At 48.8% G+C, this 20,320-nt stretch overlaps 1 protein-coding gene across 1 annotated transcript in view; it reads left to right on the top strand.

The window, feature by feature from the left end:
- The first annotated feature begins 211 nt into the window (after positions 1-211).
- Positions 212-20,320, top strand: part of gpm6aa (glycoprotein M6Aa) — a 72,232-nt gene continuing 52,123 nt past the window's right edge. Inside the window, exons 1-2 of the mRNA XM_056296700.1 lie at positions 212-267; positions 973-1,220. Of these exons, the coding sequence (XP_056152675.1) occupies positions 212-267; positions 973-1,220 (304 nt within the window). The remainder of the gene's footprint in view (positions 268-972; positions 1,221-20,320) is intronic.

Here is a 20,320-nt window from a genome sequence, read left to right on the forward strand (position 1 = left end):
GGACTCAACACAGTGGAACGCAACACAGTGGGACTCAACGCAGGGTAAGGCTGGATCTCTTTACAAATAAAGAAGGCCATAGCGTCAGTTACTGTCTTTGAATGAGTGGGGCTGTTAGCCAGTGGGGCATGGAAAAAACTTGCAATACTTTGCCCACCGTCACCACTCTTGGGGCTAGTAGCCGTTAATGAATCCGAACCCGAGGCGGGGGATGCCGGTAGACCTACTGACAGACGCCTCCACGGTCACACCAGGTGGTCGCTTCAGGTGAGCTATACGGTCATTTGTACTGCCTGTATACTTAACAGCAGCACGGCACATTTTGCAAATCGCATCAGACTTGTCAATTTTCCCGTCTCTCTCATAAAACCCCGAGTGTTCCCAAACGCTCGATTTGCAGTTCACAGGGAGTATATCTTCTCAGCCTCCGCGGCACACACAATAGTATACATCCGCGACGCATGTTAAGGTAACATAGGTCTAATTAGGAGGAATAAAAGTATCAAAATATCAAATTACTGGGTCGGTCACATTTCTAAACAAAAGAATAAAACATCTAATAATCTAATAGATCGGATTTTACTGATGCAAACATTTAACAACCGATGCATCCCGATTTCTTTCCAAAATTGCATCGATTCACAGCTGCTCTACCGATGCACTCGCATCTTGCCCGCGCGTGTTCTTGTATCAATACAAATAGGTTAATCTTCCCATCCCTAGTGCATACAAGTGCATGTAAACGCAAAAGGTGTGTGAAAGTTAACACGAAACCTCCTGCTTCACGCTGCTGGTAAATCTATAAACCCATAACACCATCAAATTGGTCTGAGGCAGCAGCAAGCCTAACAAAGCCCTGGAAAACACCAGGAAGTGGGATGATGCCTGCAAGGTTACCTACATGCAAGTTTAAAAAGCAAAGATCCTGTCCAGAAAGAGAAATCCATCTCGTCCTGATCTCTTCTTTGGGAGCACTAAAATCAAGCTCAATGTGCAGATGGAAGTTCTAGGACTGTTCATTGACAGGAAACTCCAGTGGACAAGCCATCTGTCTGACATCTGCAAACGTGCTGGAGCACTGCGGAAGTTGGCCAACAAGCGTGATCCCAGAGGCAGAGCCAACGTGTACTCAACACAGGTCAGGAGCATCATGGAGTCCTCCTTCCATGCCTGGATGAATGCCTCACAAACCACTCTTACGCAGCTAGATACACCCAAAAGTAGGCACTGAAGATCATTGGTGTGAATTAGGACTATGCCCTAGGATTATGCTATCACCAAGCTGAGCCGTCGCAGAACATTCCTTCTTATTTCGGCTTGTTCCCTGTTTCTCAGGGGTCACCACAGTGGATTGTATTGTTTCCATCGGTACCCTGTGAGGGCACAGCACCAATGGCGGCTGTTGCCAACTGCGGCCTTGACCGATCTGATATGGTCTTGTCAATCCGCATACTGACTGGCAAAATTTTCCGTCAGATGCCCTTCCTGAAACAACCACTAACCCTATGGATGGGGGCACAAGTAAAGCGCTGGATGCCACAATCTACTATCATACTACCAAACAATCTACTACTAAGTAATATACAAAAAATACTCTCAGATAGAAAAGGGGAATATAGTTTGAGAGGGAAATTAAGCTTCAAGAAATGAAGTGTTGGTGCAGCTTTGAAGAGCATGGGCATTTCAATCTGTGGGGTAAAATTGTGGAACAGTGTGAGCATGGAACTCAAACACAGTACAAACATTACACAGTTCAAGAAGAAGTACAAAGGTCTGATTATCAAGAGATATAGGGATGATGAAGAGTTGTGTTAACTGTCTAAGTTTTACTTATCTCCAAACATTCCTAGTTACATGTTTTCATTTTGCTTTATATGACACCGAATGGATATCTGGGTTGTTTTATGTTTTATTTTCCTGTTTGTAATGTACAATAGCTGAATTAACTTAAGAGAAGGTGAGAAGAGGTAGGGAAAATAAGTGTATACTTCCTCCTACTGCTTTTCCAACATGTAACAAATAATCTGGTGTGTATGGAGATGTGTTCACTGAGCTTGATGTGTGGATTTGTTGATCACTTCACATTACTGGCAGTGGCTTATCTGTATGTTATATCCTGCTTGTTTACATGTTCCACATAAATCATCATTCAGGCGGCCGCTCTGACTGTCTCTGTGCTGGGGGAGTGCAGGGGCTTATGGGACTGTTAACGTTCAAGTTAAAATCAGTGGCGGCTGGTGCTAATACATTTTTTTTGGGGGGGGGCACAATTTACCTTGGCACAGCACACCTGACAGCTGCTTTAATATCCAGTCAGAGTTATTAAGAAGGACAATGTAGCCTATTGTCCTTCTTCTGTGACTGTGTGGACATTAAAGCAGCTGTCAGGTGTGCTGCGCCAAGGTAAATTGTGCCCCCCCCAAAAAAAAACCCCCAAAACTGTTAGCACCAGCCGCCACTGACTGGGTAGACGACAATTTTCCTGACTGACTGTAGGACCGTGACTAAGACTGATGTTTTTAATAGTGACGTCAGGTGGAAAGCTGTTAATCGGCAACCATTTTGGGGACACAATAAAAGAGCTCTCCTGGGGTGGTGTTATGTATGGGACATGGGAGCTGCCATTAAAATCGAGATCTCTGCCTTCTGCCTCCTTCTTTCACGCCAGTTTGCCACAATATTTTATAATGGCAATGAAATGCCAAGCCATAGGTAGAGCTAGCTAGCTAGCTAGCTATTTGGCCAACACTACAGATGAAAGGATGCGCTATTAGCTAGCTAACAGTTTGCTAATACTAGGTAACGCAAACGTGGACTAGTTTTCCATTGGAATTAGAAACATAATTTGTCAGAAAGGGTTGCTTTTTTCACTCTGCTGTTGAACATTTACCCAAAACCAGGTGGACACGGCTTAAAAAGAAAATAGCAGCGCCTGTAAACGTGACGCTACTCAACTTTTACAAATTATTATATAACGTGACACAAAAGTTTATTGGGAGCATAGTGCCGCCTATGTGCCAGTGGTAGCATGAGATGTGAGCTACCAGACAGATGACTTTTTTTTACTACTTTATTGATCCCCGTGGGGAAAGTCTTCCTCTGATTTTAACCTATGCTAGCTGTGTAGCTAGGAGCAGTGGGCAGCCACCGTGCAGGACCCGGGGACCAACTCCAGTTCGTCTTGCCCTGCCACGGTCAGGGACACAGACAAGAGTATTAACCCTAACATGCATGTCTTTTTGATGTTGGGGAAAACGGAGAACCCGGAGAAAACCCACCCCAGTCACGGGAACATGCAAACTCCACACAGAAATGACCTGGGGTGACCCAAGGTTGGGACAACCCCAGGGTTGGAACCCAGGACCTTCTTGCTGTGAGGCGACAATGCTAACCACTGTGCCACCGTACTGCCCGACTTTTCACCCACAGTTCCTCTTATTGTAGAGGAATATCTAATCTAGGGCGCCTGGGTAGCGTAGCGGTCTTTTCTGTTGCCTACCAATACGGGGAAGGCGGTTCGAATCCCCGTGTTACCTCCAGCTTGGTCGGGCGTCCCTACAGACAAAATTGGCCGTATCTGTGAGTGGGAAGCCAAATGTGGGTATGTGTCCTGGTCGCTGCACTAGCGCCTTCTCTGGTCGGTTGGGGCACCTGTTCAGGGTGGAGGGGGAACTGGGGGGACTAGCGTGATCCTCCCACGCGCTATGTCCCCCTGGTGAAACTCCTCACTGTCAGGTGAAAAGAAGCGGCTGGTGACTCCACATGTATGGGAGGAGACATGTGGTAGTCTGCAGCCCTCCCCGCATCAGCAGAGGGGGTGGAGCAGAGACCGGGACAGCTCGGAAGAGTGGGGTAATTGGCCAAGTACAATGGGGGGGGGGTGATGATGTGTGGCCTTATAAACCAGCAGTATCCTCTCCTTCATAAAGATGATGGATACACAACTCAAGAACTTCTTTTTTAATCGTGTTATTCTATTATTATTTCAGGGCGGGATTCCTTTTGAAGAGTACAGCAGTTGTCTATATAAACCAGTAACACTGTTAGCATTAAATATTCAACTTTCTTTTCTTTCTCCTCACTTCCATGATAAGAATGTGCTGACACCTCTTTTGTGATGCTATCACTTCATGTGTGTGAGTAATCACATTAGGACATGTTTAAATGAGATGTTAATGCAGCAGAACCACCACTGACAGACTCCACTATTCTGTCTGACAACTGAGGGGTATCAGAGACCCCCCCCACCCAGATAACTCCTCCTCCTCCTCTACCCCTCCTACCCCCCACCACCACCCCTCCCCCCTGCACTACAACTGCCCCCCCTCCTCAGTTGGGAGGGCTTCAGTGCTTCTCTGAGCGGCAGAGATGGAGAGCAGGACGGAGATGCAGTGAACGGCGAGAAAGAACCCCCTCAGAAAGAGGAGAAGGACATAAAGGAAGGAGCACTTTGTGGATTATCCATCAGCTGGTACCGGCAACAGAAATACGGCTTTAAACCATCAACCTCAGAAGGCTTTTTTCCACATATCCTGTCCGAAAGCCCACATTAGCAGAATGGAAGAAGACATGGATGAGGGGCAAACCCAGAAAGGTGAGCGAGATGGTTTCAGTCTGAATCGGGGTGCATTCTCACCAGGCAGTCTGCTTGCTGGACTTGTGGAACCATTTCCCTGTGTTGTTGGTGGTAATTCCTTTGTCCAGTGAGTTTGGGTGCACCCCGGAGAGCACCGCGCGCTGTGCGGGGTGTGAACGGGTTGTGTGCATGCTGGTCTGTCTTTGTTCCCTTTATTAGGATTTTGGTGCTTGTCTGTCTGCGTGGCTGGGAAGGAGATCGAGCCTCGGCACTCATTCATTCCTCAGCTGTCTGTCCACCCACATTCCCACAGCGTTTATCTGCATCCAGGCTTTGTCTCATGAGATCTGATGCGCGGGGGGGGGGGGGGCTTCTTCAGTCCATACATGCAGTATTACCCTCTGCTCAGAGCAAAACGAGAAGGCTGTTTATAATAATGTGTGGCTGAGAGCTGTGTGTGAATGTAGTGTCTACAAGATTTTAAAAACGGTGGCAAAATAAAGCCATGCTTCACGGTGAGAAACTGCCGTGTATTTCTACGTGGGATCTATCCTCGTCTTCCTCATGAAGTGTTGATGTGGAGGGATGAGAAGGGCTTGTTGTGAAGGAGGCAGAGCGCCAGCAGTCACCATGGAGCTGAACACGGCCATCTATTCTCTCTGTTTGCCCCTCAGCTGGGGATGTGTGGGTATAACGTGCTACGAGGGACAGAGAGACAGACAGACATGTGTGGTATAACGTGCTACTAGGGACAGAGAGACAGACAGACATGTGTGGTATAACGTGCTACTAGAGACAGAGAGACGGGCAGACATGTGTGGTATAACGTGCTACTAGGGACAGAGAGACAGACAGACATGTGTGGTATAACGTGCTACTAGAGACAGGGAGACAGACAGACATGTGTGGTATAACGTGCTACTAGGGACAGAGAGACAGACAGACATGTGTGGTATAACGTGCTACTAGAGACAGAGAGACGGGCAGACGTGTGTGGTATAACGTGCTACTAGAGACAGGAAGACAGACAGACATGTGTGGTATAACGTGCTACGAGGGACAGAGAGACAGACAGACATGTGTGGTATAACGTGCTACTAGAGACAGGGAGAAGGGCAGACGTGTGTGGTATAACGTGCTACTAGAGACAGGGAGAAGGGCAGACGTGTGGTATAACGTGCTACTAGGGACAGAGAGACAGACAGACATGTGTGGGTATAACGTGCTACTAGAGACAGAGAGACGGGCAGACATGTGTGGTATAACGTGCTACTAGGGACAGAGAGACAGACAGACATGTGTGGGTATAACGTGCTACTAGAGACAGGGAGAAGGGCAGACATGTGTGGGTATAACGTGCTACTAGAGACAGAGAGACGGGCAGACATGTGTGGGTATAACGTGCTACTAGGGACAGAGAGACAGACAGACATGTGTGGGTATAACGTGCTACTAGAGACAGAGAGACAGACAGACATGTGTGGGTATAACGTGCTACTAGAGACAGAGAGACAGACAGACATGTGTGGGTATAACGTGCTACTAGGGACAGAGAGACAGACAGACATGTGTGGGTATAACGTGCTACGAGGGACAGAGAGACAGACAGACATGTGTGGTATAACGTGCTACTAGAGACAGGGAGACGGGCAGACGTGTGGGTATAACGTGCTACTAGAGACAGGGAGAAGGGCAGACATGTGTGGTATAACGTGCTACTAGGGACAGGGAGAAGGACAGACATGTGTGGTATAACGTGCTATGCTATGAGAGACAGAAAGACGGACAGACATGTGTGGTATAACGTGCTACTAGAGAAAGAGAGACGGGCAGACATGTGTGGTATAACGTGCTACTAGGGACAGGGAGAAGGACAGACATGTGTGGTATAACGTGCTATGCTATGAGAGACAGAAAGACAGACAGACATGTGTGGTATAACGTGCTACTAGAGACAGGGAGAAGGGCAGACGTGTGGGTATAACGTGCTACTAGGGACAGAGAGACGGGCAGACATGTGTGGGTATAACGTGCTACTAGAGACAGAGAGACGGGCAGACATGTGTGGGTATAACGTGCTACTAGAGACAGAGAGACGGGCAGACATGTGTGGTATAACGTGCTACTAGGGACAGAGAGACAGACAGACATGTGTGGGTATAACGTGCTACGAGGGACAGAGAGACAGACAGACATGTGTGGGTATAACGTGCTACGAGGGACAGAGAGACAGACAGACATGTGTGGGTATAACGTGCTACTAGGGACAGAGAGACGGGCAGACATGTGTGGGTATAACGTGCTACTAGAGACAGGGAGAAGGGCAGACATGTGGTATAATGTGCTATGCTATGAGAGACAGAAAGACGGACAGACATGTGTGGGTATAACATGCTACTAGGGACAGGGAGAAGGGCAGACATGTGTGGGTATAACATGCTACTAGGGACAGGGAGAAGGGCAGACATGTGTGGTATAACGTGCTACTAGGGACAGGGAGAAGGGCAGACATGTGTGGGTATAACGTGCTACTAGGGACAGGGAGAAGGACAGACATGTGGTATAATGTGCTATGCTATGAGAGACAGAAAGACGGACAGACATGTGTGGGTATAACATGCTACTAGGGACAGGGAGAAGGGCAGACATGTGTGGGTATAACATGCTACTAGGGACAGGGAGAAGGGCAGACATGTGTGGGTATAACGTGCTACTAGAGACAGGGAGAAGGGCAGACATGTGTGGGTATAACGTGCTACTAGAGACAGGGAGAAGGGCAGACATGTGTGGGTATAACGTGCTACGAGGGACAGAGAGACAGACAGACATGTGTGATATAACGTGCTACGAGTGACAGAGAGACGGACAGACATGTGGTATAATGTGCTATGCTATGAGAGACAGAAAGACGGACAGACATGTGTGGGTATAACGTGCTATGAGGGACAGAGAGACGGAGAGACATGTGTGGTATAACGTGCTATGAGGGACAGAGAGATGGGCAGACATGTGTGGTATAACGTGCTACTAGAGACAGGGAGATGGACAGACGTGTGGTATAATGTGCTCCGAGGGACAGAGTGACGAACAGACATGTGTGGTATAACGTGCTACTAGGGACAGAGAGACAGGCAGACATGTGTGGGTATAACATGCTACTAGAGACAGGGAGAAGGGCAGACATGTGTGGGTATAACGTGCTACGAGGGACAGAGAGACAGACAGACATGTGTGGTATAATGTGCTACGAGGGACAGAGAGACGGACAGACATGTGGTATAATGTGCTATGCTATGAGAGACAGAAAGACGGACAGACATGTGTTGGTATAACGTGCTGTGAGGGACAGAGAGACATGTGTGGTATAACGTGCTATGAGGGACAGAGAGATGGGCAGACATGTGGGTATAACGTGCTACGAGGGACAGATAGACATGTGTGGTATAACGTGCTACTAGGGACAGGGAGATGGACAGACGTGTGGTATAATGTGCTCCGAGGGACAGAGTGACAAACAGACAAGTGTGGTATAACGTGCTACGAGGGACAGAGAGACGGACAGACATGTGTAGGTATAACGTGCTATGAGGGACAGAGAGACGGACAGACATGTGTGGTATAACGTGCTACGAGGGACAGAGAGACGGACAGACATGTGGTATAATGTGCTATGAGGGACAGAGAGACAGACAGACAAGTGTGGTATAACGTGCTACTAGGGACAGAGAGACAGACAGACATGTGTGGGTATAACGTGCTACGAGGGACAGAGAGACGGACAGACATGTGTGGGTATAACGTGCTATGAGGGACAGAGAGACGGACAGACATGTGTGGTATAACGTGCTACGAGGGACAGAGAGACGGACAGACATGTGGTATAATGTGCTATGAGGGACAGAGAGACAGACAGACATGTGTGGTATAACATGCTACTAGGGACAGAGAGACGGGCAGACATGTGTGGGTATAACATGCTACTAGAGACAGGGAGAAGGGCAGACATGTGTGGGTATAACGTGCTACGAGGGACAGAGAGACAGACAGACATGTGTGGTATAACGTGCTACGAGGGACAGAGAGACGGGCAGACATGTGTGGGTATAATGTGCTATGCTATGAGAGACAGAAAGACGGACAGACATGTGTGGGTATAACGTGCTATGAGGGACAGAGAGATGGAGAGACGTGTGGTATAACGTGCTATAAGGGACAGAGAGATGGGCAGACATGTGGGTATAACGTGCTACGAGGGACAGATAGACATGTGTGGTATAACGTGTTACTAGGGACAGGGAGATGGACAGACGTGTGGTATAATGTGCTCCGAGGGACAGAGTGACGAACAGACAAGTGTGGTATAACGTGCTACGAGGGACAGAGAGACGGACAGACATGTGTGGGTATAACGTGCTACGAGGGACAGAGAGACGGACAGACATGTGTGGGTATAGCGTTCTATGAGGGACAGAGAGACGGACAGACATGTGTGGTATAACGTGCTACGAGGGACAGAGAGACGGACAGACATGTGGTATAATGTGCTATGCTATGAGAGACAGAAAGATGGACAGACATGTGTGGGTATAACGTGCTATGAGGGACATAGACAGACAGACGTGTGGTATAACATGCTACGAGGGACAGAGAGACGGACAGACATGTGTGGGTATAACGTGCTATGAGGGACACAGAGACGGGCAGACATATGGGTATAACGTGCTACGAGGAACAGATAGACATGTGTTGTATAACGTGCTACTAGGGACAGGGAGATGGACAGACGTGTGGTATAACGTGCTCCGAGGGACAGAGTGACGAACAGACATGCGTGGGTATAACGTGCTACGAGGGACAGAGAGACGGACAGACATGTGTGGGTATAACGTGCTATGAGGGACATAGACAGACAGACGTGTGGTATAACGTGCTATGAGGGACAGAGAGACGGAGACGTGTGGTGTAACGTGCTACGAGGGACAGAGAGACAGACACTAAGAGAGGCTGAGATGAGAGAGAGACTAAAGAAACGGGACTATATGAACACATGGACAAAAGACAGGTGCAGAGACACAGACAAATCTTCTCTCCATATGGCACCAGGACAACTGAGCAGGTGAGAGACGGGGGTGTGACTGAAAGACAGAGGTGTCCCTGGGGAAATGAACGACGTGGTGTGTGACCCCAGTAAACAACCTGTGACTGCCGTGAGCAAGTTCCTCCAGGTCGCCATTACTAGGTGTGTACTCAGTACCATTACTAGGTGTGTACTCAGTACCATTACTAGGTGTGTACTCAGTACCATTACTAGGTGTGCATTCAGTACCATTACTAGGTGTGTACTCAGTACCATTACTAGGTGTGTACTCAGTACCATTACTAGGTGTGCATTCAGTACCATTACTAGGTGTGTACTCAGTACCATTACTAGGTGTGCACTCAGTACCATTACTAGGTGTGTACTCAGTACCATTACTAGGTCTGTACTCAGTACCATTACTAGGTGTGTACTCAGTACCATTACTAGGTGTGCATTCAGTACCATTACTAGGTGTGTACTCAGTACCATTACTAGGTGTGCATTCAGTACCATTACTAGGTGTGTACTCAGTACCATTACTAGGTGTGCATTCAGTACCATTACTAGGTGTGTACTCAGTATCATTACTAGGTATGTACTCAGTACCATTACTAGGTGTGCATTCAGTACCATTACTAGGTGTGTACTCAGTACCATTACTAGGTGTGTACTCAGTACCATTACTAGGTGTGTACTCAGTATCATTACTAGGTGTGTACTCAGTACCATTACTAGGTGTGCATTCAGTACCATTACTAGGTGTGTACTCAGTACCATTACTAGGTGTGTACTCAGTACCATTACTAGGTGTGCATTCAGTACCATTACTAGGTGTGCACTCAGTACCATTACTAGGTGTGTACTCAGTACCATTACTAGGTGTGCACTCAGTACCATTACTAGGTGTGTACTCAGTATCATTACTAGGTGTACACTCAGTACATGGAAGTGTGTGGTGGGGGTACATGGAGGTGTGTGGTGGGGGTACATGGAGATGTGTGGTGGTGGGGGTACACGGAAGTGTGTGGTGGTGGGGGTACATGGAAGTGTGTGGTGGGGGTATATGGAGGTATGTGATGGGGGTACATGGAGGTGTGTGGTGGGGGTATATGGAGGTGTGTGGTGGGGGTACATGGAGTTGTGTGGTGGGGGTACATGGAAGTGTGTGGTAGGGGTATATGGAAGTGTGTGGTGGGGGTACATGGAGGTGTGTGGTGGGGGTACATGGAGATGTGTGGTGGTGGGGGTACACGGAAGTGTGTGGTGGTGGGGGTACATGGAAGTGTGTGGTGGGGGTATATGGAGGTATGTTATGGGGGTACATGGAGGTGTGTGGTGGGGGTATATGGAGGTGTGTGGTGGGGGTACATGGAGTTGTGTGGTGGGGGTACATGGAAGTGTGTGGTGGGGGTATATGGAAGTGTGTGGTGGGGGTACATGGAGGTGTGTGGTGGGGGTACATGGATGTGTGTCTGGTGGGGGAACATGGAGGTGTGTGTGGTGGGGATACATGGAGGTGTGGTGGGGGTACAAGGAGGTGTGTGGTGGGGTATATGGAGATGTGTATGGTGGGGGTATATGGAGGTGTGTGTGGTGGGGGTACATGGATGTGTGTTTGGTGGGGGTATATGGAGGTGTGTGTGGTGGGGGTACATGGATGTGTGTTTGGTGGGGGTATATGGAGGTGTGTGTGGTGGGGGTACATGGAGGTGTGGTGGGGGTATATAGAGGTGTGTGTGGTGGGGGTACATGGATGTGTGTGTGGTGGGGGTATATGGAGGTGTGTGGTGGGGGTATATGGAGGTGTGTGTGGTGGGGGTACATGAAGGTGTGTGGTGGGGGTACATGGATGTGTGTGTATGGTGGGGGTATATGGATGTGTGTGTGGTGGGGGTACATGGATGTGTGTGTGGTGGGGGTATATGGAGGTGTGTTTGGTGGGGGTATATGGAGGTGTGTGGTGGGGGTACATGGATGTGTGTGCGGTGGGGGTACATGGATGTGTGTGTGGTGGGGGTATATGGAGGTGTGTGTGGTGGGGGTATATGGAGGTGTGTGGTGGGGGTATATGGAGGTGTGTGTGGTGGGGGTACATGGATGTGTGCGTGGTGGGGGTATATGGAGGTGTGTGTGGTGGGGGCATATGGAGGTGTGTGTGGTGGGGGTATATGGAGGTGTGTGTGGTGGGGGTATATGGAGGTGTGTGTGGTGGGGGTATATGGAGGTGTGTGTGGTGGGGGTATATGGCGGTGTGTGGGGTATGAACAGGGGTGAAGGCAGCCTCTACCGGGGCAGGAGGAGGATGCCAGGGGTAACAATCACCTCAGTGGTGGAAGAGAAAGGATGACGTCTTCTCACTTCACAGATGATGTGAATGTTTCTGTGTCACTTATGTAACTGATGAGCTACGAAGGACGGACAACTTAGAATCCTACACAACATTCATTCACTTACACAGACACAGACAGATGGACAGACACAGGCGGGCAGACAGACAGACACAGACAGATGGACACATGAACACACACAGACAGATGGACAGACACAGGTGGGCAGACAGACAGACACAGACAGACAGACACATGAACACACACAGACAGATGGACAGACACAGGCGTTTAGACAGACAGACACAGACCAATGGACAGACAGACAAAGACAGACACAGATGGACAGACGGACAAACGGACAGACAGAGACGGAAAGACAGACAGACAGACAAATACAGACACAGATGGACAGACAGACACAGACGGAAAGACAGATGGACAGACCAACACAGACAGATGGACAGAGAGAGACATAAAGACAGACGGACAGATACAGACAGACAGACGGACAGACACAGACGGACAGACACAGATGGAAAGACACAGATGGACAAACACAGACGGACAGACAGCCAGACACAGACGGAAAGACACAGATGGACAAACACAGACGGACAGACGGCCAGACACAGACGGAAAGACAGACAGACACAGATGGACAGACAGACAGAGATGGAAAGACAGATGGACAGACCAACACAGACAGATGGACAGACAGAGACAGAAAGACAGACGGACAGATACAGACAGACAGACGGACAGACACAGACGGAAAGACACAGATGGACAGACATAGATGGACAGACGGACAGACAGAGACAGAAAGACAGACAGACACAGACAGACAGATACAGACTGACGGACAGATGGACGGACAGACAGACAGATGAACAGACAGACCCAGACACAGATGGACAGACAGACAGACATGGATGGACAGACACACAGACACAGACGGACACACAAACGGACAGACAGCCAGGCGGACAGACACACAGATGGACACACAGATGGACAGATAGATGGACAGACAGACAGACAGACAGACAGATACAGATGGACAGACACAGATGGACAGCCAGGCCCAGACAAACGGAAAGACACAGACGGAAAGACACAGACGGACAGACACAGATGGACAGATGGACAGACACAGACAGACAGACAGACAGATACAGCCCGACGGACAGATGGACAGATGAACAGACAGACCCAGACACAGATGGACAGACAGACAGACATGGATGGACAGACACACAGACGGACACACAAACGGACAGACACACAGATGGACAGATGGACAGACAGACAGACAGACAGATACAGATGGACAGACACAGATGGACAGCCAGGCCCAGACAGACAGACAAACGGACAGACAGATAGATCCAAAGTAAGAAGCGGTAGCTGCTGGTGGACAGACAGATGCTGGTGAAGTGTAAATGAAAAGCTGAATAAAAGGTGAACTGCGTCTGTTGTCCAGCAGTGAGGAAGACGTCTCACACAATACAACTCTGGTAGTTACAGCAAGAGGAAGAACGCCACCTAATGGCGCCACCTTATGGTGACAATGAATGTGTTCTCTGCATGGAAGCCATCCTCTTGCCATCCCACCTGTCTGTTGTCTCTGCCATGCGGTACTGACGACTGCCGCCTGTCTGTCAGCTGTGTGTGAGTGTGGTGTGGGTGGCTTGTGGGACTGAACTGCCCCTCTGGGGTAAATACAGTTCTCTGCATCTGATCATATTGAACAGCAGCAGCAGTGGGCAGCTGCAGCACCCGCGGACCAACTCCACCTCTTCTTCCCACTGCCTTGCTCAGGGGCACAGGCAGGAGTATTAACCCTAACATGTGAGTCTTTTTGATGGTGGGAGGAAACTGGAGCACCCAGAGGAAACCCACACAGACATGGGGAGAACATGCAAACTCCACACAGGAAGGGCCTGGGACGGCCGGGGGTTCGAACCCAGGACCTTGGTGTTGTGAGACAAGTGCTGACCACTGGGCCACCGTGCCGCTGGTGTTTTACAACCGGCGTCTTATTTTTCCCATCATACATATCAGTTATGACCTCGCGTTACTCACCAGCTTCATTCAGTAGACTCTGGACCCGGGCGGGACCACCGCTGGACTCAGCTTTACAGCGGTGTCTTATGGGACAACTGACAGACAGGTTCCAACAAGTCCAGTTTAACCCAGTTATCTAAACCAGGTATGTCGCTCACCTGTGCAACGTTCAGGATGCAGCAAAAAATGAAATCATAACTGACGTGTATGATGAAAAAAAAACAGAACTAGGAGAACCCAGGTTGTAACTGCGCTGCCCAAAGTGGGCCCGCGGGCCAAACCGCCACAAGGTTCTACTTGGCCCGCCAGATGTTTCTACTAAAAAAATAAACAACGATGTTCTATGTTCTACATGCTCTTAACAGTAATTGCTTTCTATCAGGCCGTACTGCTTGTTGTTGTCTCAACAAACTTCACTAACACACACACACACACACACACACACACACACACACACACACACACACACGGACACGGCAGTGGACCAGAGGCAGTGGACCAGAGGCAGTGGACCAGAGGCAGTGGACCAGAGGCAGTGGACCAGCAGCTCTGAGCCGACTTGGTGGGACCTTCAGAGGCTGTCTGTCCTGTGGTGGAACCTCTAATGCGGGGGGCAGACTGGACATGGAGGTGTGTGGTAGGGGTACATGGAAGTGTGTGGTGGTGGGCAGACTGGACTTGGCATGGGACTATGGGAGATGATGGCGTGTGGGCTGACCTCAGCTGGACGGGGCCGCTGCAGATGCTAGAGACGTCCTCGCTGGACAGCTTGCTCTCAGCGTCTTCTGCTGAGTGAATGAAACCAGTTGGGATCAGCTGAAGCCAGCAGACGCCTTGGATAAATCACAGTGGACGCTTCAACAGTTCATTTGCTCCACTAGCTTCACTCGCTAAACCTTCTTCCGTTTTGTCTTTGGTTTTATGTACTTTCTGTTTGGTTTTTTTGGGGGTGGGATTTTCCCCCCTTTTTTCTCCCCAATTGTACTTGGCCAATTACCCCACTCTTCTGAGCCGTCCCGGTCTCTGCTCCACCCCCTCTGCTGATCCGGGGAGGGCTGCAAACTACCACATGCCTCCTCCCATACATGTGGAGTCACCAGCCGCTTCTTTTCACCTGACAGTGAGGAGTTTCACCAGGGGGAGGATCACACTATTCCCCCCAGTTCCCCCTCCCCCCTTAACAGGCGTCCCGACCGACCAGAGGAGGCACCAGTGCAGCGACCAGGACACATACCCACATCTGGCTTCCCACCCGCAGACACGGCCAATTGTGTCTGTAGGGACGCCCGACCAAGCCGGAGGCAACACGGGGATTCGAGCCGGCGATCGCTGTGTTGGTAGGCGACGGAATAGACCACCACGCCACCTGGACGCCTCAGCTTTTATGCACTTTTGGTTATTTCATGATGGCAGCTGAAAGCATCAACCCAGCCAATACCATGTAATACATGAACAGGTGAGCTCTGAGATCTCACCTGGCCTTCAGGTCTGCAGTCAGACTTCTGGTCAGCAGCACAGCTTTGGGTCATCTGAGGTCAATCTCCCCATCTCTCTCTCTATCTTCCTCTCCTTCTGTCGGTTCACTGAACAAACCTGGCACAAGTCTGTTCTATGGTTTCTACAGCTTGTGAACATCTTGTAGTGACGATAATCCCCTGAACAAGCCGTCTGCTTTACCAGACCATGAAGGTCTTTCCTGACCAGCTGACCATCTCAACACCTGGGCTGCCGGTGCTGCTTCTGTGATTTGGGAAATGTGTTCAGCTCTCTGGGCTTTCAGTTTGGGAAATATGATGTACAATTCATACCAGGATATTTTCCTCCATCTACACAATAAGGATATGATGCTGCGATATGCAAGAAGCATCTTATTTTGACTTTAGAGATCCAGGAGGTATGTAGTAAGCACATATAAAATGTGCTTCTGTTGAGCACATTTTTTTTCACTTCTGATGTGAAACAGTGCAAAGACACCACCGTGGCGAGCCGGCGTGGAAGAATGAGAGACAGATCTTATTTCAACTCTCGTGTCCCACACACCGCACCACCCCGACACTGCTGTTTCATTTTCATCCCTCGGTCACTTCACTAGAAATAAGAGTAAATACATTTCATGAAATGTAGGGGCAGCATGGTCGCCTCACAGCAAGAAGGTCCTGGGTTTGAGCCCCAGGGTAGCCCAAACTTGGGGGTCATCCCGGGTCGTCGTCTGTGTGGAGTTTGCATGTTCTCCCCGTGTCTGTGTGGGTTTCCTCCGGGTGCTCTGATTTCCTCCCACAGTCCAAAGACATGTAGGTCAGGTGACTCACCGTACTACATTGCCCCTAGGTGTGAATGTGTGTGTGTGTGTGTAATGGTCTGGCGGTCTGTCCAGGGTGTCTCCCAACCTGCCACCCAATGACTGCTGGGATAGGCTCCAGCATCACATGACCCTGAGAGCAGGATAAGCGGTCTGGATGATGGATGGATGGATGATGTGAAATTAAAAAGCAAAATATCTGAAATAAATCGGGAGGTTAAGAAATATACCATTATTGTTTCATGGAAAGTAAACATTTTCCCACTGTAATGTTAAAAGTGTGTCACTTTTACAGCATGCAAGACTTTATAATGAATTCAAAACTGCTGCAAACTAGAACCTTATCAAGATAATGTGGTCTTTATCTATCGATATACCACCCAGCTCCAGAGAACCAGTTAAAACCATGTGGTGAATAATATAGCTGACATCACTGAACAGGCAGCATGGTAAAAATATTGAAAAGAGGCGTAGGTGTCAAAGAGGTGCTCACAGCAGGTGAGCCTCCGTCTGTCCTCCTGCACTGAGGCTGCACATCTCAGAGGATGACTCAGATGCAGCAGGTGGGCTTTGCTCACTTCAGCTACCAGCCAAATGGAGCTGTACAGTATCTGCCAAAGCAGAGAGCTAAATAACACCGCTTAAAACAACAGGATCTGTTTAACCTGCAGCACCCCTCTACACACACACACCACTACCATGACTGACGGTCTGGACAGACGTTGTACACCAGCCTCTTCAATGGCAAACAGTGTGAGAATGAATCGAGTCAAACATTGTGAAGACGTCACCGGCGTGTCTTGATAACTGCTGAATGGAAAAGCAGGGAGAGGAACACCTGTTAGCCTTTCCTGAGCCAACGGCTTTCTCTGCAAGGCGTCGCCCAGCGACGCCGGTACAAGTACAAGTCCCGGCGCCCGGCGTTCTGTTTGATCAGCAGATTAACAATTCACACAGAAATGCGATGAAAATCTCATTGATACCCGATGCACCTTAATGCCATCTGTGCACATAAAGAACTTATCAAATGTTTGCGGTGTGTGCGGAGTCACATGATAGGTTTCAGATGGAGGAGTTTACATTGAGTCCCATGCACTTTCAACCTCTCTCTTCTATTGTTCTAAAGCCTGGCTCACCCTGGCCCAGGTAGGTCTGGGAAGTTCCTCCAATTGTTCCCAACATTTTATTATTGGAAAACCTTTCAAAGTTTCCTCGCTGTTCTTACCAGAACTCCTCACCATTAGCAGCAAAGATCTGAGAGGAGGCCATCAGCCTCATCATCAATCAGCTGGCCAGAGAGAGAACGTCACGATCTGGACATCTTTACTGCAGAGCCACATTATGAACCGACCAGCTAAACAAACACACAAACAACAAACAAACAAACAGATGCTGGTGATTCTTTGTCAATCAGAAGAGAGGCGAGCTTGAGCGGCCGACTGGTTCTGTAAGTGTCTCAGCAAACAGCCAATTTCATCTAGAGTCTTTACATTTGGTTTTATTGTCATGAATGTTTTTACCAGTGATTTGAGATGATCTTACTTGTTTTTGTTTCTGGAATGTTCTTAAAAGGGCTTAATGTTGTGAAAAAATGCTGAAAAAGAAAAACCCCTGGACTAGCATGGAGGAGGAGGACATGGGCGGAGTCTGAAATAATTTTTTGGGGCCTGTCTGATGATTGTTTCATCAAAGACAGTCTGGAGTGTCGGATGCTACCGGACTCCCATGATTTTCATGGTTCTGTGTTAGCCGGGTGATCTGGGCTTTCAGCTGTACGCTGAGGTTGCCAAACCAGACTGAGATGCCGGGTGATCTGGGCTTTCAGCTGTACGCTGAGGTTGCCAAACCAGGCTGAGATGCCATACCGCAGGATGCTCTAAGCTACATTATGGTAGAAGAAGAGCAACACTTTCTGGTTAACACCAAAGTCCCTTGGCCTACGTAGGAAGTGTAGCTGCTGTTGGACCCTAGTGCAGACATTTTCTACCTGAACACTCCATGTCAGCTTGTTGTGATGCGTATGCCCAGATATCCATGTAAGAATAAACCTGGGCTGTGTTCTGGTCATGGATAATTACCGGTGAGTGGTCTCCAATGGAGTTGGGGTCGAACACTACCTCCTCTGTTTTCTTAATGTTAAAGGTGAGGAAGTGTTTGTCGCACCACTGGCCAAAGTTCAGAATCTCATGTTTGTATACAGCTCTATCTGATGTGTCAAGACATGAGACCCAGGATAGCTGTGTCATCAGAAAACTTCATCATGTAATTGTTAGCAGTGCTGCATGCTCATTCATTGGTGTACAGGGTGAACAGGACTGGGGAACCGTTGCACCCTTGGGGGGTGCTGGTGCTGATGGTCAGGGGTTCAGATAGGCTCCCGTTCACCCTGATCTGCTGGGTGCGATTGGTCAAATGAGTGGTACCACTTAATAGTGAAGGGGTTGACATTCAGGTGCTGCAGTGTTTTCAGGAGAACACGAGGCTGCAGAGTGTTAAAGCCTGAGCTGAAGTCTACAGACAACAGTCTAGCAAAGGCCATAGGACTCTCAAGGTGTTTAGTCACTAAGTGCACTTGCATCATCAGTGCCTTTCTGCTGTTTGCATGCAAAATGGTAGGGATCTAGCCGCAGGCCTACATCAAGCTGTAGTTTGCTCATTATGAGCTTCTCCATACACTTCATCACAACAGAGGCTAGAGCAATAGGACTAAAATCATTATTCTCCTGTGGGCAGTTTCTGAGGGACAGGTTTGATGACTGCCTTTTTCCATTGTGTTGGTGCAGTGTGAGAATATAAGGACCTCTGGAAAATGGGGCACCAGTCGGTTGTCCATCCATCTGCACATGTTCTTAATAAAGAAAAGAGATACCATCTGGATCTGTGGCCTTGTTGACTTTGATTTGCTTAAGGATCTTGTTGATGGATTTAGTGGCAATCTCTAGCTTGTCAACATCATCAATAGCAATTCATCTAGCACAACGTCACATTCAGCAGGTGAATCACAACTGTCAAACGGCTTATAAAAACATTCAGCTCATTTGCTTTAGCCAGTTCATCTGCAACATGCAAAGATTCCTTTGTGGGTTTCATTTTGGTGGCTTGTTTTCATTGAGTCCCAGAGTTTGTAGAGTTGATAGTCTGGAGGTTTTCCTCTATCGCCTCCCTATGGTGTGCCCTTGCTTCTTTGAGCATATGGTTCAACTCTTTTTGTACAGTTTTTATTTATAGGTGGTAATTGGTCTTAAATGCCTGCTTTTTTCTGTTAATACAGTCCTTTACCTCCTTTGTGATGGAAGGTTTTTGCTGGGGTAGACTTTTATTGTCTGATCACAGTGTCAACAGAAAACTGTATGTAATCTGTGGTAACTTCTGTGGCATTATCCAGGTTAAACGCCCCAGTCTGTGCATAAAAAGCCATCTTTCCGTGTTTCTATGCTATCCTCTGCCTATGCACTGACAGATTCAAGCACGGGTTTACTGCTCGTTAGGGCTGTCTTGTATATGAGTGAATGGTGTTATGGTTAGAGTTAGACAGGGGTGGTTAAGCTATGGCGATGTACTTGTCTAGAGTCTTAATTGTCCCGGTATCACATTTAATATACTGTTCAAAACCTGGCAATGCGGTATTTATGTTGCAGTGATTAAGATCTCCCATGATGAAGATCAGGGTGCTTGGGGTGTAGTTTATGAAGAGTCTTGCAACCTGTGTTGCAGCCCTCAAGGCATTGCCATTGGGGGTACATAAACAGCGTGGCATGGTGGCGCAGTGGTTAGCGCGGTCGCCTCACAGCAAGAAGGTCCTGGGTTTGAGCCCCGGGGTAGTCCAACCTTGAGGGTCGTCCCAGGTCATCCCGTTTGGAGTTTGCATGTTCTCTCCATGTCTGCATGGGTTTCCTCCGGGGGCTCCGGCTTTCCCCCAAAGTCCAAAGACATGTGGGTCAGGTGAATCGGCAGTACTAAATTGTCCG

This window comes from Lampris incognitus, chromosome 1, assembly GCF_029633865.1.
Source record: "Lampris incognitus isolate fLamInc1 chromosome 1, fLamInc1.hap2, whole genome shotgun sequence".
Classification (NCBI taxonomy): domain Eukaryota; kingdom Metazoa; phylum Chordata; class Actinopteri; order Lampriformes; family Lampridae; genus Lampris; species Lampris incognitus.